Below are 26,354 nucleotides of genomic sequence, written 5' to 3' on the forward strand. Positions count from 1 at the left end.
GATTTAGTTGCTTCCCTCACATTCCACATACATCCTGGACAGCCAAATAAATATGCAGACAATGCTGTGACAATACATGCTTTATTCTAAATACATTGTTCACTCTAAGAAAATGGAATTCCAGTTCCATGATTGAAGATGTTGGTAACTGCGCTCTAACTACTTGAAAAATTCGCATTTGCAATAAATGGAAATATTATGAGGGCCATCCAGAAAGTAGATTTGAAAGTATAGATAAAAATGTTTTATTCATTTGAAAGTGACACTTAAATACTACTTTTCAACATAGTGACCACACAAATTTAGGCACTTACAATAGCAGTGAACAAGCTTTGAATTTCCACTGTTATAAAATTTTGCCGCCTGAGGCTTCTACCAGTTGGTCACACCCTCCCACAGTTCCATGTGATTGTCAAAACACTGTGTTGTGCGCCAGGTCTTTGAACAAATCGTGACCCACAATGCTCGGTCATCCACATCGCTCTTCATCGTTAACTTCAGTTCAGCCACTTTTACACCTATTGCACCATTTGCACATTTCACCTTCAGTGATTATGTTCTTTCTGTATACTTCACACAGTTGCTAATAAATTTGAGTCAGTTTATGGTTTCTTGCCAACAAAAACCTGGTTAATGACTGCAGTTCACAACTCACAGGAGTTTCAATTCAAGCACACATTTAAAACTTTTACAGTGAAATAATGGGAAATGACATGAATTTCACACTAGCAAGGCTGATGTCAACTGAACTGACATACACTCAAGACAACAATATGACCACACCAACCCTGGACATTGTTGTTGCAGGCAAAAACATAATCACTTTCTTGATAGCCCTCCCAGATGCAAATTTTGTCTCAAAATATGAAAACATGAAATTACCTAACAAATGCTACTTCATACCAAACTTTATCCAAATGGACCATGTTATCAGAGATTGTCTGAAATAGCTTGATTTTCTGCATACAAATATCAAACACACTGCAGGAGAAAAAAATTAGTGCACCCTTTTAGAGTCTCCCAATTAACTTGATATTTATTGTTGCAATGGTGCATATGGAGTACATGAAATGATTACATTTACAGATCAATAATACATGCGGGGTACCACGTATCGACCCATGCTGAAATGCCAATATTTGGTGGTGTAGCCTCCACGGGCAGCAATGCAGGTGCCAATTCTGGTATCCAGTCAATCTTATAGACAGTGACTAGTGTCCTGGGATACATTATTTCATATCTGCTCGACCTGTTCATGTAGTTCTGTAAGAATTGCTGGTTGATGATTAGCACGAGTCACTTATCATGCCATCATATCCCACCTATGCTCAAATGGAGACAAGTCCGGAGATTATACCGGCCAGGGAAGTTGCTGCACATCTTGCGGAGCACGATGAGTTTCACGGGCAGTGTTGTTGTTGTTGTGGTCTTCAGTCCTGAGACTGGTTTGATGCAGCTCTCCATGCTACTCTATCCTGTGCAAGCTTTTTCATCTCCCAGTACCTACTGCAACCTACATCCTTCTGAATCTGCTTAGTGTATTCATCTCTTGGTCTCCCTCTACGATTTTTACCCTCTACGCTCCCCTCCAATACTAAATTGGTGATCCCTTGATGCCTCAGAACATGTCCTACCAACCGATCCCTTCTTCTGGTCAAGTTGTGCCACAAACTTCTCTTCTCCCCAATCCTATTCAATACTTCCTCATTAGTTATGTGATCTACCCATCTAATCTTCAGCATTCTTCTGTAGCACCACATTTCAAAAGCTTCTATTCTCTTCTTCTCCAAACTATTTATCGTCCATGTTTCACTTCCATACATGGCTACACTCCATACAAATACTTTCAGAAATGACTTCCTGACACTTAAATCAATACTGGATGTTAACAAATTTCTCTTCTTCAGAAACGCTTTCCTTGCCATTGCCGGGCAGTGGGTGAGCATTATTCTGTTGGAACAACACATTACCTTTTCAAGAATGGCAAAGGAATGAGTCTAACAATGTTCTGGACATATCAAGTGCTGGTTAGCATTCCCTCCTGGAATATCAAATGTTAATGAGATTTGGCACCCCAGCCCATGAGGCCTGAGGTGTGGCCAGTGCGTCCTGGATGAAAGCACGCTATGAGACAGCATTAAGTAAATCCACATCATACATGCAAACTATTATCACTTGTGTGCAAGAAAATCTGCTTTCACTGCTGAGGACCAAGGCGTGCCATTCCATCTTCTAAGTGACCCTCCGATGGCACCACTTGAACCGTACATGTCAAAGTTTTGGCACGAGTGGAAGACTGGCTAGAGGTGTATGTGCCCGTAGTACCACTGCTAATAACCAGTTTGCAACAACTTGTGTTGACACATTGACTCTGAAACCCTCTTATCTGTGCTGTGGTAGCAGCACAATCTGCCACTGCTGCCCTCACAATAAGACAATCCCGGTGGTCATCTGTGCTGCGTGGACATCCTGAATCTCATCTACAGGTGTGACAATGTTCATATGACCACTGATACCACAATCGATACACAAGTGACAAGCGCATACGACTTGCATGGCAATTGTCCGAAAGGACCCTTACATATCAGTTAGGCCACCATTTGACCCCTTTCACACTCATTCAGTTGGAAGTAGAAAGCACGTATGTGTCTCCGTGGCGTTTTTGCCTGCTTGCTTCATATTTTTGCATGACACTGAGCTTTCTGGCTGTGAGCATTCCCTATTAAAGGGTAGATACAGATGGCATTCTGGTAGTCATACCAGATTGCTATCTGTAGGTGGACAACATTGAAACCATTATCAGTACATCTACTATCCGCTAGGTGGCATGTCCAATCATCGAATCAAAACTGAGGTTGTATTTTCAGATGTACTAAAATATTTCCAGCAGTATGTAACCCGTTTCCAGTTACTTGTACTGCACACCATATGGCAAAGGCTGATTTGGGGATGCTTAGGAACATGTCTGCAAAATATAAATGCAATGATGTATAAGTGCACTTTATGCTCTGGCACCATACCAGTTGGGGGCAGATGACTCATCTGTATAAGATAGACACCTCGTAATGCAATGTAGGATTCTGCTGTGGAGCCTTGCATCCTAAAACAAGAACACACATGCCTGGTTGCTTAACTTCAAAAGTCAGTATAATGCAGAAACTTTAATGTGACAATTTTAGGTGGTGAGCATTTTGAAATGTGGCCTGATCTTCCTCGTTTACAATACTGCCAATCTCAGCAACCAATTGGGTGGTAGACTTCACCAAATGCATTGTAGTGTGCACTGCTCATTGTTTCCTTTTCTTATTTTGAAATGAGTGAGGAGACTAATTCCATTCCATTACGGAGTTCAGTTACGACCCTCACATCACCAGAAGGCAACTGGGTCCCTTTGACCATGTTTATTTCTGCTTTTGGAGAAAAACAAAACATGGGTGCATGCTGGATGCCCTGTGACAAAGATGCGAGGCTTGTTTCCCCACACCATTCCTCTCCTGGTCATAATTCTAGTTTTTTTGTTATCGTTACTGCCAACTACCAGTTTATAGTGTGTGCACTCTTCACAACAGCGACTAGAAAACAAAACTTGTTAACATAATACTATCAAGCCAAAAGTCTTCCCCTCAAGTGCAAATAAAGTTATTTTCTATGCCAAGTACGTTGTCAGTTCTCTCTGTAGTGTTGTTAAGTATGTGTCGCATGGTTATGAATGCCCACTAAAGGTTGAAGTCAATATTCTATAGATTCTGTAATAATCAATTTGGGTGAGAAAAGAAAAATAATGTCGAGAAACACCTTGAATCAGAGAAGTACTATGTTCATGGGGACAGAAAATGCTGCTTCTCAATAGGAACAAAATTTGTTGAAATCTTAAATACAGCAAAGAGGAGAAAACAAGAAATGACCAGTTTGGGAACAAAAATAAGTGTTTAAGTATGCTTTTGCACCAACATTCCAATGAAAAAGCTCCCCAATCAATACTTCTATTTAACTGTCAATTTCCAAGTACTGAGGCTTTATCTTCGAGCACGTTAGTTTGACAATCTTTTAAATTTGTAGGTCTAGTCATTTATAAACAAAAATTTACCTGTGAAATTCGCCGAAAATACATGCTACATTTTCTGTATTGGACTCCACTCTTGCGTCCCCTTACAAGGAAACCTCCCCATCGCGCCTCCCTCATATTTTGTTATAAGTTGGCACAGTGGGTAGGCCTTGAAAAACTGAACACAGATCAATTGAGAAAACAGGAAGAATGTGTGTGGAACTATGAAAAAATAAGCAAAATATACAAACTGAGTAGTCCATGCGCAACATAGGCAACATTTAGGATAATGTAAGAACACGAGCACAGTGGTCCCGTGGTTAGCGCGAGCAGCTGCGGAACGAGAGGTCCTTGGTTCAAGTCTTCCCTCGAGTGAAAAGTTTAATTTTTTATTTTCAGACAATTATCAAAGTTCAGGCAGTCACACATAATCAACTTCGCTCTCCAAAATTCCAGGACATGTTCAGATTTGCTTGGACATATGCAGGATTTGACGGTCTACACAGGGAAAAATTTGAAAACGTTAAAAACATATGTTTTGACAGAGCCCAGGAAAAACTGTGCGACTGTGAAACTGTTGCATTCATTTGTTGCAGTTTACGTGATAAACTGTCATGTTTTTATCACTTTTTTGGGAGTGGTTATCACATCCACAAGAAAACCTAAATCGGGCAAGGTAGAAGAATCTTTTTACCCATTCGCCAAGTGTACAAGTTAGGTGGGTCGACAATATATTCCTGTCATGTGACACTCTTGCCGTCACCAGTGTCGTATAGAATGTATCAGACGTGTTTTCCTGTGGAGGAATTGGTTGACCTATGACCTTGCGATTAAATGCTTTCGATTCCCATTGGAGAGGCGCGTCCTTTCATCTACTAATCGCACGTTTTTGCAGTTCGGTCGCAAAACACAAGACACTAAACTTATTACAGTGAACAGAGACGTCAATGAACGAACGGACAGATCAAAACTTTGCGAAAATAAAGACAGTAAACTTTTCACTCGAGGGAAGACTTGAACCAATGACCTGTCACTCTGCAGCTGCTCACACTAACCACAGGACCACGGCGCTCCTGAACGCACACTCTCCTTGATGTTGCCTATATTGTGCATGGACTACTCAGTTTGTATATTTTGCTTCTTTTTTCAAAGTTCCACACAACTTCTTCGTGTTTCCTCGATTGATCTGTGTTCAGTTTTTCAAGGCCTATCCACAGTGCCAACTTATAACTAAATCTGATGGGGGTGCGATGGGGAGGTTCCCTTGTTAATATGCATTGCTGGTACACTAACCAGCCAGTGTTGCATCGCTGAAGTCTTGGAGCCTGTTGTCCTCCCATAACATCATAGCTTCCCAACAGCCGAACAGGATGACGCATGGGTACACAGGACACGCAATGTTCAAGACTTCATCACCTATCAGATTGCACTGCTGCCTTGGCCTCACTGTTCTCCAAATCTTTCATCTATCGAGAACGTCTGTTTGATGACTATGGAATGGCTGGCCCGGGATACGCCACCTGCTGCTACACCAGATCAACTCTGGCAATATGTGGAAGCAGCATTGTCTGATATACCACAATAACACATCGTGAGTCTCTGACGTAATGCAGAGGCTTGTAACAGGTGTTATAGCTGGCAATGACAGCAACACTCTATACTAATTTCATCACCTTCCTCACTTCACGCGGGGCTGTATTTCAAATCATGTGATCTTTGTACAACATATTGTCTCCCAAATCTATTTTGAGTTGCATTTTGAATGGCCAACAGTATATAATTGCTTCTGTACTTCCTTATCGTCACACACACAATCAAATCATCAGCAAATAACACTTCAGTTAGCCTGTCTGTCTTGTCATTACATCGTCCATCATCAATATGAATAGTAAAGGAGATTGTCTGAAACAAGGAAGTGCACTGTCATGTTGTTCTCTATTCTCTCTTCCTCTCCTTTTATCTTCAGCACAGTTTGCCTCTACCTTTCTTTTTAGCATCTCCCAAACTTTACTTCTGGATGTGGTGATATATGCTTCCTCTAAATCCAGAAAGGCTATCAGCAGATCTGTCCCATACTCAGCAGTTTTACTGCAAATATTCCTAGCCTGAAGCCATACAGTTTTTCCCTTGGCAGTTTATCCACTGTTCTCCGGAATTGTCCAACAAGAATCACGAAGTCATCAGTTCCTTCCAAACAGCTTTCATAACACCATAAAGCCACTGTGCTGCCAGCTCTTCTGATGCTCTGATCATTTCCTCAATGCCTTTCCTTTTCTTATGTTCTTTACTGCCTCTTCAATCACATTAGATCTTTTCCCAGTTTCAGTTCATTCTCATCCACTCTATGTTTTGATAATCGTCCACTGTTTCATCCGGGTTCAGCAGATCATCAAAGTATGTACTCCACAGCTCTAAGGTCCTATTCCTACTCCTCATTTTTATCAGCTATTATTGCATTCTTTGTCATTTCTGTTTCTTATCATTCTATATAGTATTTTCTTCCTTCGTTTATTATCCTGTTCCATCATCATGGTCCATTTTTTCATCCATTTTTCTTTTTCTTTACAATCACTTCTTGATGCTTCTCTTTCTCATTTTAACACTCTTCCTTTGGTTCTAATGTCCTTTGCTCAACCCATACTACAAACATCTTATTCTTCTCCAGTAACTGTGGCATGAAAAACAATAAAATGTTAAAAAAAACACTGAAAATCAATGTAATCATTTCACTCAGACAATGGAGGAGAAGCAAACGCCCAGTAGTTGGACATGAGATCAAAAGTGGAATTCATGCTATAGTTTTGTCTTGTAATTAATACCTAGATCCTAACATGATTGACACCATGTTACCTACCATAGCAACAATCACCAGAATGTTGCTAGGTTACATATTTTTTGTTTACCACTGCCACATAACTCTATTTCAGGTGCTGCTACAAGAGTGAGGTGCAGATTATGCTTCTTACCAGTAAAATACTTGCAATTCATTTCCATTGTGAGCTCTTTTACTCAGAAAAGATGTTCAGTGCACAGAAGAGACTGGCAGCGAAAGCACATAGAAAAGTTATAAGGGTGTTACTACAACAGAGAGATCTAAATATTCTACAATAATAAGGAGCATGTGAAATTACTGTGTACATAGCTCCCAGTTACACTCATCACAGCCATAATGCATACACAAAAAATGGAAAAAAAAATACTGTCACTCCTTTCTGCACCCAAGTGTCAAGTTACCTTTGTTCTGACCTAGGGAAAGACAGTATCATCATGCAACTCACCTTGGTTATCACGGTCTGGGAACTTAATCTGGACATCATGCTCTGATGTAATATACTGGACCTTGCGTCCTTTAGCACCCATTACTGTACGATGGTGTTTCTGAGGTATGACACATTCAATTGTCACTCTAGATTCCTGTTTTTAAAGAGATAAGCAAATGTAGTCAATAACAATCACTTTGCAAATGAATTACATTTAAAAATCAGATAGGAAAACTGAGTCCAAATTGGTTTATATAAGCAATTTAAAAAATACCCAGATCACAATAACAAAACCATTGACATCTAGCTTTCACAGAGCTGCTACAACAACAACAGCCAAACAATGTGCATGGCCACACCTCCTGTTCCTTTCATCGTTGCCAAATCTATCTGCTACTGCAAGTAGCGGCTACTGTAGCCAGTTGCAAGCAATGATCACGGCCGGTAACACAAACAGTCGTGGTCAGTTTCTCTGTGAGGCGTGTTTATTTTGCACTACAGAATATCTTAAGCTTATAGTAGAAGCGTTCAAAAAAAAGTGTGGCTGGTAAACAGAAAGTTCAGCAATCTATTAATGTTCTGCATGGTCAGACAAGTGAGTTTGTAGGCTCATTGCGGAAATATTTTGAGAAGCAGAGAGAGCAACTCCATTGTCTTTAATGAAGGTAGTTGAAAGAACTGCACACGCCTTGAAGATACACAAAAATACTGTCACCTAAATTTGGAAGGAGAAATATTGTGCAGAGAGGAAGAGCCTGGTTCATCCAAACTATGGACACCTGAAAAGAAGAAGACAAACTATGTGTAACAAACTCTGACTATTCAACAAGATGCTGTTCACCATCACATATATAGATGTTTCATGAGAAAGGAACATCGAACAAGAAAAAAAAACTGTGTACTCTTTGCAAGGCAGAGTCATTCAGTGGCAGCAAAACATCTTTGTTAAAGATTGTCAGAGCTCTCTGTTTCTGGAATAAAAAAATTAATGGATGAAAAATTATAATGGAGGTGACATCGTAGCCTGGCACTATCAATTTTTAAGAACTATGAAAGTGCCATTTGAAGCCATTGAGTGGCTTGACGAAACATGGACAAATGCCATTCATTCCGTCTCAAAGAACTGGACAGATGATAGCATATGTGGAAATTCTGCTGTTCCAGTGGGAAAGGGCACAATAATTATTGTCTCGCATGCTGGAACTGCAACTGTTTCGTACCTAATTCTTCCCTTGTTTACAAATCAAGGATATTAACCACGATAGTTTTCTGAAGTGGTTCAAGGGGGGCAATTACTGATAAACTTAAATTGGTCATCTGTCACTATAATGGATAACGCCCCATACTGTTCAGTTATTAAAGATAAAGCTCCAATGACAGCAACGAAAAAAGCCAACACTGTTGAATAGTTAAAATGCCACAACGTGAAAATTCAGGATGATTTTTGTAAGGCAGAACTCATGAAAATAGGAAAGAAAAATAAGCTACAGCTTCAAAAGTGTGTTATGGACAAGGTACTAAAGAACATGGCCACAAGGTTCTAAGGCTTCCACCATACCACTGTCAATTTATTACCAACGAAATGATTTGGGCACACATTAATAATTATGTGGTAACAAATAGCAAAAGCTTTACTGTGGCAGAAATTCAAAGACTGTTAGAGGAAACAGTGGCACAAATAACACCAGAGAAGTGGAAAAGTATTGTACGCCACACAGTAATGGTTGTTAAAGAAGCATGGAAAAGTGGAGTGAGTGTAGAGAATAATATTGACAATATAATTATATTCTTAGACAATTCCAGTGGCGCATCCACTGACCAGAGCTCAGATAATGACAATGTCTGGGAAGAAAGTGGTTCTGAACTAACTAGCTTTTACCCTTTGCCTTAATTTGTCTTTATTTGACTGCCTGTATTTCGTATTTTTTATTGAATCTTGTGTACTGCAGTTGCACAGTAGAACTCTTATTACTAAGTAATACTCCTCTGCAAAAATATAAAACTCTACATGCACACTACAGTGATTGGTAAGTGCTCAAACAGTTATATTATTTTAATGTTGTTTGTTACTGAATTTACATCAATAATTCAGATCCATTTTAACACCCTTATGTACTAAGTAAGACAACTGAATGTGATTCATTCTGATTATTGTAAAATCAGTGCGCTTCCTGTTGCTTTTGTTGAGAAATACAAATAACAGGAGCAAAGTATAATCTTATAAATGGGAGTGCGTTTGTTAAGTTAGATGGATACAACGATCCTGTAAAGTAACCTCAACACTGCACATTAATAGGTGGTGCAAGAAGGTAGTCCAGTAGGGAACCACACAGCTGTTGCTTCTACAGTCCTAATGCACATGCATGCTTCGGCAAACTGACATCACCCCTTTCCACACTCAACTGTGCTTTGTCGTCAAACACACTGTTATTCTGATACAGATACATGTATAGCCTTTGAGTACTTTGCGCAGTGAAACAAACATCATTAAGTCCTCAGCAGCGCATTACCCTGTTTCTCAATTTAGTAATGTATACAGAAAGAAAATCTCCACATTGAATAAAAATAGGTCATTTACTATGGTCATGATTCAACATACAATACAGTTATACTTCGTATATTATATGAGGCTTCACTATGGCCACTTACTGAAAACTTACTGTTAACATTGAGGTCTCTCTTAAAATCTCATTAAGAAAGTGAAACAAAGGATGCGTGCCCCAAACTTTATTTACAGTTATATCAGCATAAAATATCTCTGAACATGGAGACCCAAATTAGTAACATATCTGATAATCCCAAAATAAATAAGTACCATATCTCTGAAGCCAATTGGGTACTTATCTGCAAGTAGTTGCTTACAGATGGCACAAAATTATACTAACCAGATCAGTGACAATTTCCTGAATGCGCTGTTTTGCCAATTCAATGAATTCCTTGGCTCCTTTTAGAACGACTCTGTCACTCGATACACCAGGACGTGGGAAGGATATCTTTACATCCCCAAATTCCTCCGATATCCTATTAAGCACTTCACCTCGCCTCATAACAAAGTGACGGTGATGTTTCGGATCAACAGTCATTTCACTTTCCACAGTATTATCCTGAAAGCAAAAATGTAGAGTTTACCATTAAACACAACTTTATTACAGATATAGAATGAGAAATAATAGTTCCCAAGTGTTAAAGAAACTGACTATTTCTTTAATATCTTCTTCAAGCAGTGCCTTTGCTTTTTCCACAGCCTCTTTTCGTCCAATAATCATTATTGCTTCTTTGTCTTGATCATCCTCAGTAGGGAATGCAATACGGGCACCAGTCGTATCCCTGATCTTTTTAATTTTTGCACCATTTTTGCCAATGAGGAATTTATGATGTTGTGGTTTGGCACGAACTTCGGCTGTGTAGCTGGAGAGCTGCCGCTCATTTAACAGTTCCCGGAGTTGCTGACATGCTTTTTCAACATCATCCTTTGGACCCCGTACTGTAACCTGTACAACAGTGAATCAGCGTTAGGCCTTGGTAAGCCATCTGTGAAATAATATGTTGCTCTTTTAATTGGTAATATTCTACTTATTTCAAATGTAAGAACACCTCCTAGATTTGTGCACTGATTCCATAGAGCTTGTGATACAGAGCACATAGAATTTCAACACTTTAATGATATTAAAACACATTACCACAGTAAACATAAAACAAATATTTTAAGTCGTCTTTGTACAGAAATTGGCTTTACACACTACTTAAAGTAGATATTTTTTAAAATGTAAGATATGAAGAGTTAACTGATACTACACTAACCACAATGTTTCCACTTATATATGTTACAGCATGCAGTAGTTAAATTTTCTTACCTTGTCACTGTTACTTTCAGCTGGTGGGAACTTTATATTGACTCCACCACACTCATCCATGATTGTATGTATCAGTTTTCCACCTGCCCCAATTAAGGAGTTGTAGAATTTTGGAGGGATAGTAATTTCTTCTGTCACTATGTTTGCCTAAAAATAAATATCAAAGTGAGTCTCTCTCTCTCTCTCTCTCTCTCTCTCTCTCTCTCTCTCTCTCTCTCCACACACACACACACACACACACACACACACACACACACACAGTGTTCAGCAAGTACCACATTTCTATACATAACTAATATCAAGAACACATACCGCATCTTCCCGAGTCACCTAGTCCAGCCAAGAGAAGAAAAAAATGACTAAACAGTTACACAAAACCATGTAAAACATAAAACAGATGTCAAATCAATGCTAACTCCAAGTTTACCGTAACAACAGCCTATACTTATATGCAAACCTAATAATCTTGCATTGTAAAATGCATTTCCTTGACACTGAGAATTCGAAATTCATTGAGTAACTTCCACATCTTTGCTATGGAAAAAAATTGCGTAAACTTACTTTCATCAATTCCTGTCAATCAATGGTTCTTCACTGGAAATTCCAGTTGCAATAGTTTAGTTATCTGTCACATTTGCGTACTCTTGTCCTTCGGCACTCAACACACACTCCACTTCCTAACTGGTAAGCAGAGTTTCATTTTTCTTGTAATGATTTAACTGCCCAAAGCCAAAACACTCAATGAAGTATATTTTTTAACCACTTGCACTACTTCGCCTTGAACGACAATTATTGAAATCTAAGGATATATTTTCTTCTAGTTTCTGGACCTTCCTGCAGTACTCTTCCTAGTTATTAACAGATCGTTATTAGACACATCTGCTGATATGCTACACTCCCTGAACAACATTTTCAGTTTTGCCCATGCCATTTCCACTGCACTTAAATCACAATTATAGGGCAGCAGACAGACATGTGGCCTTCCTCTTTAGCCACTTCCATCAACCACATACAACTTTTTACCAGACGTATGTTCATGAATTAAGGCGAAGAAAAGCCTGCCTTCTTGAGCTCTCACTGCAGCAAATCACCTCTTTTGCAGCCACTGCAAGAGCCACCCTCATGTGTTATTTTGTCCAGCTGCCTTATGGTGTGGAGAATTTTCCACTACAATGACTGCCTTTGAAGGAAGATTTTGGAGAATCATATTCACAAACAGTCTCCAAGTTTTCAAAATTCATCTGACCTCAGTTGTTACTTTTTGTGGATTTAGCCAAAAATTCTAAATGGGCCTCCCTGATGACCCCTTGCTTGATCAAACAATTCCAATAATACGTCTCTTACAGGTGGTTCCCCACCTCATAACACCACGTCATCCTTCTGTCTACATTTCCTATCATATTACTATCTCTGCAAGTTTCATTCACGCAGAATATTTCTGTGGCTTCCCTAATACATTTCATTTCTACAATGAAATATGACTGCCAGTCAATGTCTTCATGTTCTAGCAATAACATTATTTTATTCTGCACTTTTTCCAATGTGAGTGCCATCAACAGCAAAATATTCCTCACAGACAGAAAACCCCAAGCCCAAATAACCTTTTCCTCAAGTACACTTCAAAATATCCACAGACTAGGAGCAATCTTCTGCATTAGGTAGAGGTCTTTGATTGTTTGTCACGTGACAACCCCAGCGATGTTATCCAACTGGATTTTTCTCAGTGCATCTTGGCCTAAGAGAAAAAGAGTAAAAGAAGTCAAAGTAAAACTATGTTCTACGCAGAATGTATAGTTGCTAGCAAGGAGAGGTGAGATCAACTTTCTGAAACAACTTACATAACTGTGTTGGTTACGTTCCCAGGTATCACATCATGCAACCACAATTAATTGAATGTAAATAATGAACAATGTAAAAAATAATTAACACGTGATAGGACTCCTGTCCACTTTCTTCGGCATACCCACTATAACTTAATGCTGACATGAGGTTTCAAAAATCAACATTTTTACTGCAGCTTTAATCATGCAATGGGTCACAGGAAATTCTTTCATGTTATTTTCTCACAACTGAGGGCCCACAATGGTACATGATTGCAGTGTGAGAGAGAACACCTGGGACACTACCCTACATAGCCACACATTTGGTTTTAAAACGTCAATACCACTCCTGGGGACCTCTGCTTGCAAGAGAAACATAACCAGAAAGTAGTTCAGGCAAAGAGCAAGACAGTTCCAAAGCACCGTTGAACTGAAGAATTTGAACTGATATTTATCAGGAGTTTCTGGTGATTTCCCAGGATTACTGCATTTGCCAGGTATAAGTTGCACTGGCATAAAAGACGCACCACACTTTTAAAGGTTTTTATTAGGAGAAAAATTTCTCACTTAATATAGCTATTGCAAAACAATTGTAATACTTATGTTCACATACATCAAATATCTAGGCAATAGAAGTAGAAGAAAGTGCTCACCTTTTAATTTTCAACCTCAAATCTGCAAAATTCATCCTCAGGGCTGAAGGAATAAACACTTCAAGCTGGTTGTCAGAACCTGAAGCCTCACACAATAAATTGTCTTCCATATCATCCTGCGCATTACTGATTAAACACTTCTTAAATAGTTTTTCTGTGCTTCAGTTTTTATAGAGCCCTATGAAGCTTTGACCTACACTCAAACTTGCGAAATGCTAGGTCGTCTCTTCCTTCCTGAAGGTGCAGTTTCGAAATGTGTACATTGCATCTGTCTGTTCCATTCCTCTTCCATAGGTTTCTTGAATGGTCCCTTGATACATATTGAAACTGAGTCTTCAATTCATTCAGCCCATTTTTAATGTCTGAACCCTTACTGATAGGACAGGCTTCTTCAGTAGGCCTCCAGGTCACCTAGACTAAGTTTTATCTATCCACATCATTCCTCCTCCAACCATCCAGCCAGCCTTTGTGTACACAGACAAATGCTCCTTTCAGCAATTGTTCCTTAGGAAGCATCTTTCTTTTAAAAATCAAATGTGGTGGCAATTTTGTTCCATCAGTACAGCAGGATAAAGCAAGTGTGCAATGAATTTTATCATGCCCTTAAGTTTTAAACATAACACTTTTTGTGCCCTTGGAATCCACACATCTGTTAGAAGGCACATCAAAGGTTAGCAGAGTCTCATCCACATTTCCAATTTGTGGAAGTTTCTTTTCTTTTTTCCCTTGAGATTATGTCAAATCAATGAAATTCAACAATTTGTTCTTTTTATTTGGCTGGCATCTTCTGTAACATTTTTGTCTTGGTCTGCATACAAAGCAAATCTCTCCTGATAAGTCTTTATTATGATGTTGAAGTCAGTGATCCCTTTGTTAGTGAATATTGCTTTTGCTTGATGAATGATCACTTTCGTACAAACTGAAATTACCAGTTGTCTTTCTAAAATGTAAGTACTGAGTTCTGCTACAAGTTTTGGCCATTAACAGTTCCTCTTTTTAGATTACATTTACTGCGAGGTACTTTCTTTAAAACATCTTCCCGATTCCATCAAATTCTTATCTTTTTTTCTGTTGAAGAAACCTATAATGCCTTTGTGCTGTCCTGTTTCCATATTCTTTAGCACATGTAATCACTTTCAGGTTAAATAAATAGTATAGCAATGCCGTTTTTCAGTCATAGTTTGCAAATAAAACCAGATTACAAGTATGACAAGTGGATCTCCACTGTAAACAATACCAACTGAAGCTTGGAAGAACAATATACAAATCATTATTGATGATGCATGTACATCCCCTGAACTCTATACGACTGAAATGCTCCAAATTAGCAAGGAAGCTAACAATAAATTGCTTCAAGTTGGAAAACAGAAATTTGAATAAATGGAGCCTCTACATTACATTTTCAAAGGAAAAAAAGTGTGTCATACATACCGGCAAATACAGTATGTTTGCAAAAATTTCAAATTCTTCTCACAGAGCTAACGCTTGCTCCTGCAAACATCACTGGCCATTTAATAAGCTGAGAGAGGTGGTGGAGCAACTCTATTTTTGCTCACTTGCTCAGAACATTCAACAACATTATTATTTTTTGATTCCAAAAAGTACTTCTCCTTGCACTTCCAAAGGGCTGGAAAGAGCATTTGCCGCACCCTATGATGAGCGTGGAACTCCATCACTCAAATTCTGGTGCTGGACTTTGTTCAATCTTTCCAAATTCTGAATATTTACACTTCATTTCATGTTAAGTGTCACCTTGCAGTTTTACAACAGGTGCATATTTTACGACTCATTATAACAGCAAGTAGTTCCTGAACCACCTCTTTCTCTGTGACATCATCATCTTCCTGCCACTAATAACTTTCATTTTGTTTCTACAGAACAAGTCATTTACTTGAAATGAAATTAAACTGGAAATCACAAACTAGTATTATTATTAGTATTATTTATTCAGACTATGTGGTTACATATTCTCACCACCTTCATTGCATTCAAACAATGTAGTTTAAAGCTCTAAGCGAAATATTACCAGAATAATCTTTATAATCACTTGTAAAAGAGTATTACCACCTAAAACAATTTCTGCGAAACTTAACCAGGATGAGATAATGACATCTAAGGATCAGACCACTGACCTGTTCATTCTGTATTTCTTGTATACGTCTTTTTGCTTCCTCAACATTCTCTTTCTTTCCAGTTATTCTTATGACATCACTTTTCTCTCCTTCAGAAGGAAGGTCAATTCTTGTCTGTGTTTCATCTCGAATCTGAAATAATATGGAAGAACTTAAGATGATTTATTCCCAAGAAGAGTATAACGAATTGTACAACATGACATACTATTTGCTCTTTAATCCACAGTGTAAAAAAAAGACAAATAATGACACCAAATGATCTGTCCCATTTGAAGAGAGAAAACTGAGATGCAGCTCCCCCCCCCCCCCCCCCCCCACGAGCCCGCACACACGCACGCAGTCACAGTCACCACATGTTCAATTCAATTTCAAAGATCTATTACAGAATATTCTGTCGTTACGATACAAGTAGAAAAAAGTTTCTGAAAATTTATTTACTGAAAACTAACTACCTTTTTTATGTTTGCACCTCCTTTGCCAATAACAAATCTGTGAAACTGTTTAAAAATTGGCACTTCAAGCATGCAGCTACCTTCAGTCAGCTCTTTCACAACTTTCATTAAATGTTTGTGGCATTTGTCCACATCTTCCCGAGGACCTCTTATTTTAACGACATCACGTTTTTCACCTGTAACACAAAACAAATTTACTGCAAAAACTTCTTCTCCAGATATACATCTCTTGTTATTGCCATAGAACTGGACAATGTTTCAGAAACAGGAGATGATAAAATCTATAGAAAATACCGAACACAACAAAATACAACATTAAAAAGCTTTGCTTAGCAAAAAAAATGGGTACTGTGAGAAAGAAACATCAAAAGGGAACTATTAGGAGTACGAAGACCATAATTACCACTACCCAGCTAACAGCAATCAAAATGCAATCTGCAAATGTGGTGACATCACAAGACAGTATATTCCACATCCACATTTTGAAAATTTATTCCGCCTGTGATGATACAAACAGCCTGCCTGACACCATTGTTATCCTGGGATTCCAAGCCAGCAAAGAAAGATTTCAGGTTAAACAAGAAATTAAAAGAAGACAAAGCAAAGTACGGAGTGTATAACAAACTAGGAAATTTTTTCCAGCATTTGAAGTAACTCACTACATTTTATCCTCTTCATGAGGGCAAGAATTGTCATGGATGGAAACAGCACTATGTCTTAGTATGCTACATCACTTTATGCTGATCAAAGTAATTTTTGTAGGATGTTGTGACAAGATTTAGCACTGATTGGAGTGTGGTGCAACACTTAGCAATTCATCTTCTCTTCCCAAAAAATTCTGCACATAAACTTCCATGTTACTTTGGCTTCATGGCAAGGGCATGTGCCTGAATTATAAGAACTAGTGTTTCGTTTCTTGATCTCCTGGAACATCCACATCTCCTCTCCGATTCACAATGTGAGTCAAGAAATCCTCATTTCCCTCATGGTACACAGTGCCAAAAATGTAATGCATCTTGCCCCTGCCCCCTCCTCCTTGCCCCCCCCCCTCCCCCGGTGAACTATTACAGAAGATAGTGTATCTTTGGAACAACCCTTTCAACAAGGGTTGAAATGACTTTACAAGGATGGGAGAATTCCAATGCATTTCTGGAATACTAGTGTTTCCAAACTACATACAGTATCTCTTGGAAGCAAATTAAAAGCTGGTTAAACTCCATAGGGCCCACTCAGCATTCACGTTTTTTGTTTGTTTCTTTTTTTTAAAAAAAAAAAAGAGAGAAACACCAAATGGAAAAAAAATTAATTATAAGGGATGTACACTTTTAGCAATTCTAAAGTATTAGACCACCTCGAAAGAAACAAAGTAACATCCAAACAGCAGAAATAATATGCACAGTAATGAATTGAGATTAAGAATGACCTCCGGTCTCAAGTCAGAACAAAACAAAATATCTAAAAGACACCACTATGAACATGCTGTTTCAGTGTTTAGGTGATATACCTCAATAGTTTGAATATATAATGGCAACGAGCAGTACATGTACAGCTTTCACCTCTAGAAAACACAACTTAAAGGAAGAAAGTTAAGAATTAAGCAAACTTGCTGGGAATTGTGAGGTTAAAGATTGAATGAGTACATCAGCGACCACTAAATGTACAGAAACAGAAGAAGAAGAAGAAGAAGAAGAAGAAGCAGCAGAAGCAACATTTATACGAATAAAAAGGAACACATTCACATTGTACCCAGAATTCAGTTGAAATTCAATAACTACTCTCAAAAACAGTAAAACTTCAAACAAACACTTGTGAGTACAATTGGGGAATAGGTAGAAAATATCATTTAGGGCTATCGTAATGCTAGTAGATTTCCTTAAACATCCAATACATACATGCCACTACCAAACTACGGCAATCAACATGTTCAGTTCTATTTAATTTCTTTTTTTATAAAGAAATAATGTACACACCTGGTCCTGGGAAAGTTATTTGCACCTGATTAAACTTTTCTCTTATTTCACGTATGTTTTCACCTTTAGCACCAATTATTGTTGGAAAGAAACCATGCTCGATGATGATATCTTTTTCTTTCTCATTTTCAAGTTTATGTAACATCTCTTTAAGTTCCTTTAAAACATACACACATTATTAAACTGATTTCTGAAAGTACTTCATGAGAAATCAAAATTAAATTCATAATCACAAATAACCTTACCTCTTGAGCTTTTTGTACACCTTCTTTATTACCTTCAATGTGTATAGTGGTAATGCCATCACTCTCACCAATGTTAATAAGAACATTCAGGTCCGTTTTCATTCTGTTAACGTTAACACCATTTTTCCCAATTATGTGTTTCGCAAATTTTGGGTCAGCTGTCATTTGAGTATATGTTAGTTTATTGATCAAATCATTTGCCATCTTCTGCAATTCCTGTTTTGCTTTCTCCACTTCTTCAGGGGGACCTTCAATTTTTATCTTGTCCTCTTTATCAGTGAATTCAACATGAACCTAAAATAAGACAACCCACACCATCACATCTAAAGAAAGTAAAATAATAGCAAGTCTTGTGTAATCCATTGCAGTCTATATAACATTATCAAACACAAATTTTGAGTAATTAAAATTCCTAAAGATTATCTACCTTTGGCAAATCCTGAGTAATTGTTCTAATATTTGCCCCTTTGCGGCCAATAATATACTTATGAATCCAATTTGGAGCTTCAACCACATCAGTTTCCATGCTATTTGCTTTATCATACACCATAGTCAAGGCTAAAAAAAGAAGAGACCAAACAAATCTTTTAAGGCATACAAGCTGACAACACTGAAGAATAATCAAAGTATATATTCCAGTAGCAATTCTCTGACACACTTTGAAAAATAAGCCACAATAATAATAATGAAAATAATAATAATAATGAAAAACGGAATGTGGAAGCACCCTCAATGAATAACTACTCAGGATATAGAAAATTTTCCCACGATAATAAATCTTAATGTGCTTAGTTGTCAAAAACTTCTGTACTTTATTTGTAACAATTCAGTAATGACAGTGCAATACATACATACATAATGCACAGGTTAACAGGAGACAAAATGAAATGACAATAACAGAGAAATATTTTAGAAATAATAACCACAATTTAGTACGAATAATGAACACCTGTAGGTGGAGTCAAACTTCTAAGAATTATGAGTCATGGTACCAACCAGTAGCACAAGTGCAAAATTTCGCCAATGTGCTACAACGTGGCGGTCTATAGCCTTTTTGACTTACAAGGGTAGTATTCATAACTGTATCAAATATATTAATTTTGCGCATATAAACTGAACTGTTAAATGTATTTAAATTTTATAATTGTTTAACACATTAAGGAACAAAACAAAATTACAAAAAAAAATATTAGTAACAGTGGGAATCTAATCTGGGCCAATGAATTATCAGTCAGTTCTGCAAGAAACTCACCCACGGAGCAGTTGCTTCAGTTACTCCTATGAAAACCCTCACACTATGCTTGCACAATATGTTACATATAATTTCAAAGAAAAATATAGACCAAGTGCTGCGAGCAACATAGTACTCTTAGTGCTGGAAGGAATGACACTACATCAGAGTACGTTTAGTTAAAAACAGACAACTGCGCCCCTTCTCTTGATTCAATCATATCGCGGCTGACCATCTGTTCAGCACTCAACACTGTTATCTACCTATCACAGGAAGAGGGCTACAAAACACATTTTTGTCTTTTTATTTGCATATCAGCACGGATTCTAAGAGAAATAGAGTAAGTTTAGTGCAATTTCAGCTCACATTAAAAAAGAAATTGCAGAATTTTAATGTGATATTTACAGAGTGCTGCAGCACATTAGCACATGATAGCTGGCCACCATTGCAGAAAACAAAAAACTACAACACTTACAAGAAATTACACATTATACACAATAATTTGATCAGTAACAATACACAAACACTTACCTTTACCTAACCGATCATGTGGGCCTCTCAATGTAATTGTTCCTGTACTTGAATCTTGAGGAGGCATTTCCACACTAACACCAGTTTCTCTGAGGATTTCTTGTATACCTGTTCGACGGGTGCCTATGATGTATTTATGCTTAGCCTTTTGAACCTCTACCGACACCACAGTACATTTTTTCTCCTGAAAAAGGAAAATCAATAACTCAGTCAGTTCAAATGTTCAGCAGTTACAATGCAGAAAACAATAAGTTTTATTATAAATCCTACCAAAATTCACACAATAACTGTCCATAACTGCAAAAGTGTTGCCAGTGCAGGATTTTGGCCATGAACTGACCTCTTGACTATGTCCCATAAATGTTCATGGGATTCATGTTGGGCGAAATGGGTGGTCAAATCACTTGGTCAAAGTGTCCAACGAGTTCCTCAAATCAATCAGTAATTTGGTGCATTGTCATTCATAAAAATTCCATTGTTGTAGAATGCAAATGATCTCCAAGTAGCTGAACATAAAAATTTCCAGTTAATAACCAGTTCAGTTGGACCAGGGGACTCAGTCCATTACTTGTGAATACAGCCCACACCATTATGGAGCCACTAGCTTGAACAATGCCTTATTGACAACTGGGATCCACAGCTTCATGGCATCTGTGCCTCACTCGAACCCTACCATCAGCTCATAACTGAAATAAGGACTCGTCTGACTAGATCACCATTTTCCAGTCACGTAGGGCCTAATCAATGTTCCGAGGCCGAGGAGAGGCACTGCAGGCGATGTCATGCTGCTACCAAAGGCACTCTGGTCAGTCTTCTGCTGTCATAGACCATAAATGCCAAAGTCTGCACTGTCCTAACTGATATGTTCATCGTATGTCCCACATTGACCTCTGCGGTTATTTGACAGTGTTTCTTGTCTGTCAGCACTGACAATTTTACACAAACGCCACTGTTTTCTGAAGGCCATCTGCCACTGCATTGTCGGTGGTGAGAGAGAATGCCTGAAATTCAGTATTCTTTGAACATTCTTGGCACTGTGGATCGTGGAATACTGAATTCTCTACCAATTTCCAAACTGGAATATCCCACATGTTCAACTACCAATCTGCATTCCATGACAGAAATATTTTCAAATGAATCACGAGTACAAATGACAGCTCTGCCAATGTACTTCCCTTTTATATATTCTGTACACGATACTATCGCCATCTGCATATGTGCCTATCGCTATACCATGACCTGTCATGTCCGTGTATAACAGATGACCTGTTTTAAACACAGTTTTCCTTCTCACCTCTTTCCTCTGCTCAAAATAATAACTTGAAGCCAAATATAACAACTTGCCTAAATACTCAAAGCATATCTCTTAGATATTGCACATTACACAAAGATTAGTTATAGAAGTCAAAGTAGACATGAGTGGGTGGGCATTATCATCACTAGTACTTAATAGCAATGTCTCGTCAAGGAGCCACACATCATGATGGGAAGCTGCTTCAGTTATTAAGACAGAGAGAATGGAAGACATCAAGCTGCAACATAAGCAGGCACCATGGTTGTGACCCTAAAGTCATTTGCAAGTGTGTGTGTGTGTGTGTGTGTGTGTGTGTGTGTGTGAAGTGCAGAGAACTAAATGTAAAGTGTACAATTATTTTTTTTTATATTACTAAGCTAACCTGTTTTTATATAGAAAAATAAGAGCTTAGTACATTAGGTACATCATCACAATGCAGAGTATTTATTATCCCTCAGGGTAGGGAAGACTGAGGCTTATTCTCTACCTGGCCATCCAGACTTAGGTTTTCTGTGGTTTCCTAAATCACTTTAGACAAGTGCTGGGATAGTTCCTTCAACAAGGCCACTACCAATCACCTGTCCTCTCCTCATGAGACACTTGTTTATATTCGAATACCTGTATTTAAGACTTTTTACTTTGAATTAATCTAACAGATCCTATACCTGTTGTACAAGGATCTTGGGTAAATAATTACTGCTATTATTTCTATGGCTATAAAAAAAAAACACACATTACTCTAGCAAAATAAATAGAGGTCTAAATGTCAAAACGAGTCATTATACACAAAAAAATCCACTGTAGCAAATATTTACGAACATCCATTACAGCTAATCATTTTTTGTTCCACAAGCTTCTGACACTGGTGCACAACAACAAGTATGCACAAGTTCTGACTGATGTGTACAATTCTTTTTATTAAAGGTGAGTTTCCATAAAACTGCAATGAAATTAATTCACTTTAGCAGTTTCACATCATCTAGTAAGCATATTGTGCCTACTTTATTCAATCTATGAATTTATGTTATCTCTTCTATAGATCCTAAAATTTGTTGATTAATTAGCACTTTATTTGTCCTTTCTCAACTGTAACATGCAATTTTTATTTCAAAAATATGAAAATTGGGTATTTCACATGTTCCAATTCATTATATATTTTGCTAACAATAACTACTTCCTGATATGAAAATGTTGAAGTATTTTACTTCAGATGAACAAGCAATACTGCTGAGAATGGTAGATAAACAAAACAATTCAGTAGATATGATCGACAAACTCAATATAAGATTGTTCTTAATAGTTCCAACCATCGATAGAATTTATTAGATTTCACAAAGAAAAGTGCTGAGCAATTTGCAATAGCAATGGTGTGTGTGTGTGTGTGTGTGTGTGTGTGTGTGTGTGTGTGTGTGTGTGTGTGTCCCTAAATGAAGTTCCACTGTACACTGCAGTTTAAATGTTTCACACCTTCAACAAATGTTTTTTTTATGGACAAACTTACCATTTCACGGTAGATATTCATGATTTTGTCTTTTGCAACTGTAACACCTTCCTTTTCACCAGCTATTGTGATTTCATCCTTTTGTACTGACACAGGAGGTATGTTTATTCTCACTCCTGTTTCATTCATCAGTGCAATCACATGCTCGTTATTTGCACCACATATAAATGGGTGATATATCTTCGGAATATTGAGGCGTTCATATGCTTGTTTTGACTGAAATAAAAGAGAGACACAATTTGTGACAATAATGAAATGCTCTGAATAAAAAATTACACTACAGATATGCTTGCTTATTACACTACTTTTTATGCAAGTTATTTCCATTATTGTTAAGCTAACAAACCCTTAAGTTGTAAACACACAGTTTCACACACGCACAAGATGATATAACACACGCATATGAGAGAAAGATAATTTAATTATACATTAAAAAAGAAATAACCTTTTCCTCTATATGAATATATCATTAAGTATGATCTTCCTTTACACAAAATCAGATGAAAAGTGAGAATTCCCGAAAGGACACTGGTAAGTACTAAGAGTCTTTCATGCACCAATGTCATTCCGACCCTTCAACAACATGGATGTGTGAGTAAAATCATTTTTATGCAAAATGGCGCTACTCTGCAAATTACACCAGTGAAGCATCTGCTGCAAAGGCATTTTGGAAATGCTAGAATTATCGGTCATTTCCCTACAGCCTAGCCATCCAGATAACCTGATTGTAATCTGTGCGACGTCTGGATGGTTCAAATGGCTCTGAGCACTATGGGTCTTAACATCTGAGGTCATCAGTCCCCTAGAACTTAGAACTACTTAAACCTAACTAACCTAAGGACATCACATACATCCTTGCCCGAGGCAGGATTCGAACCTGCGACCGTAGCGGTCACGCGGTTCCAGACTAAAGCGCCTTTAACTGCGTGGCCAAACTGGCCGGCGACGTCTGGATGTTGGGTCACCTGAAAGATGATGTGTTCAGTGCTCCAATCACAGAAGTACCTGAACCGAAAGTACATATTATGCAATGCATTCTGAACTTGACCCAAGACACTCCAACCTGTTGTGGAACATACGGTTTCTCAGTTTCAACTTGTGGCAGAAACTGTGTACAGCATATTTAACATGTCTTGTGCCAGTCTCACAACAATTAAAAATAGATTTCATTCTTGCTTTTTGGCCTCAGGACAATTAATTCAGATTTTTCCCATCTGATGTGGTACAACCTTGATGTGGTGGATGGGCTTACCTAACTAACAGTGCCACAATTGTTTAATGCCAAACTTGTGTTGTCACATACACTGAATAGTATGGTTGGTTTAATGTGCAACTCTCAGCACAGCCATCATACTGTGATTCATCTGTCATTTGTAGCCGAATCAATTTACAAAATGACACTGAATGGACAATGAACAATTTAGTGGGATTTTTTTCTTTTTCAATGTTTTGAAATTGGAACTTCAATTATAACAACCCTGTGGTTTCATCTAAACTACTTCTATAGAGGAACACCTGGTATATTTGACAAAAAAAAGATACTTCAGCTGTCATGGATATTTCAATGAGCACATTGTTACACAGTTTTGTAACTGCATATTTCACTCCTTTCTGTGCCAAAGTTAGACTCACTACAAGGACGTGCAGAAGATTTTTCCTTTTAGTATTGCAGATGATTGTTGACGGCAAAATTTAATTAGTGAATAAATTTACTGTGAGGCTGTGGTAAATATTTCCAATTACTTAAGAGAGAAACCAGCAAGATGTATGTGTGTGATACCCGTACACAATTCTAATTACTTTCTTTTGCACAAAAATATTTTTGGCTATGAGGAGTTATCTTAAGAGTACTATCCCATTGGACAAAAATGAATGAAAATATGTAAAATACTTTAACTTCCCCAAATTTGGAATTTATTCTAGTGGCAAAAAGTAGCTGACCCTTAACATGTTAGAAGGTCCACTCTGTGCTACAGTCGGTCATCAACTTGTACATCCACGAACCTTTCTGCCCTATGTAATATTATTTGTTGGTGCACTATGTGAATATAAAGCAGAATATTTTTGGCAGTGAATTTTTTCTTAAGTCTAATGCTAGCCAAATGCTAGCCAGAGCAGATAAAACCGGGTAACTTCAATCAAAATATCATTCATTATTTTCCTTATCCATGTCTCTGTTTCCAGCTTGACAACAATGCTGATATTATTTACAAAACATATTAATTCTGTCTCCTGATGCAAGTAAAAAGGTAGTTAGTTAAAAAAACAGCAAGAACAGTAAAGGGGGGCGACGACCAAGCACTGCACGATCTCCAATTGCTATTTCTCCCCATTATAGTGTTTCTCTAACACTTTAGTGTCACTTTCTGGATCTTGTTTCTTCAACAGGACTAAACTAGACATACAAACCACGTAACCTACAAAGATTTAATTTCTCTATTAGAATATTATAACTGGCACCATCAAATGCCTTTGTTAAGTTGCAGATGATCCCAACTGGCAATATTTTACCATTTAAGAAATTTATGTGCTCAGCCAGAGTATAAACAGCTGCCTCAGTAGAAAAGTTCTCCTATAATCCAAACCATAATGGGATCAATACCCCGTTACAACACAGATGGGTGACAACTCTTTCATGCGTGATCTGCTCAAAAATCTTTGAAAATGATGTAAGGGATGAGACAAGCTGGTAGTTACAGACACCATAGTCAGTTCTCTAATTCAGAGGCCTAACAATGCTATATTTAATGTGTAAAGTTGCACCCTAAGTTAACAAATACAATAACAAAAATTCTTGGATTGAGCAATACATAAAACACGGGAAAGGCAAACGGTCAACTATTGTAGATGAATGTGTGGTGCACAGAAACATATAACAGGAAACATCATTCACACTAACTTTGAACTGTTGCTCTTTTTCTAGCACAAATATGAACATTCACACACACAACCAGACAGACATCAAAACTAACACTTCTGTGGCCACTCCAAGACTGGTTATTGAAAGCAGCTGCCTAAGCTGAAGGGAGCAGGCAGGTGGTAGGCAATGACTCACTTTTAACCTGACTTCATCCTTCCCCATTGAGTCCAATATCACTGCTATTCATAACCTGAAAAATAGTCCAGACCTTATCAGCCTTCCCACAAACAAAGCCTCCACCACAGCTGTCTTTAACTGCAGTGACTATGTGTCTGAAGGTCTCTGACAACTTTCCAACAACTCTACATGCATAACTTACCATCATGATCCCATATAAGGTGTCCAACATCACCTGAAACAGTTTCTGAAGGATTTAGGTACACAGAACCCGATACTTGAAACCATCTCCCTCCTTACGCCAGCAACCCCCCATGCTCCTACCTTTT

The 26,354-nt window shown here is 37.9% G+C and overlaps 1 protein-coding gene across 1 annotated transcript in view; it reads right to left on the bottom strand.

Annotated features, from left to right (window-relative positions):
• LOC126473286 (vigilin) overlaps window positions 1-26,354 on the bottom strand; it is a 91,690-nt gene that overhangs the window by 48,344 nt on the left and 16,992 nt on the right. The window contains exons 5-15 of the mRNA XM_050100243.1: window positions 22,989-23,204; window positions 20,194-20,377; window positions 18,859-18,989; window positions 18,432-18,725; window positions 18,187-18,343; window positions 16,217-16,392; window positions 15,765-15,896; window positions 11,160-11,306; window positions 10,503-10,796; window positions 10,191-10,409; window positions 7,324-7,459 (exon numbers count right to left, since the gene is read on the bottom strand). Of these exons, the coding sequence (XP_049956200.1) occupies window positions 7,324-7,459; window positions 10,191-10,409; window positions 10,503-10,796; window positions 11,160-11,306; window positions 15,765-15,896; window positions 16,217-16,392; window positions 18,187-18,343; window positions 18,432-18,725; window positions 18,859-18,989; window positions 20,194-20,377; window positions 22,989-23,204 (2,086 nt within the window). The remainder of the gene's footprint in view (window positions 1-7,323; window positions 7,460-10,190; window positions 10,410-10,502; window positions 10,797-11,159; window positions 11,307-15,764; window positions 15,897-16,216; window positions 16,393-18,186; window positions 18,344-18,431; window positions 18,726-18,858; window positions 18,990-20,193; window positions 20,378-22,988; window positions 23,205-26,354) is intronic.

Source organism: Schistocerca serialis, chromosome 4 (genome assembly GCF_023864345.2).
Source record: "Schistocerca serialis cubense isolate TAMUIC-IGC-003099 chromosome 4, iqSchSeri2.2, whole genome shotgun sequence".
Taxonomy (NCBI): domain Eukaryota; kingdom Metazoa; phylum Arthropoda; class Insecta; order Orthoptera; family Acrididae; genus Schistocerca; species Schistocerca serialis.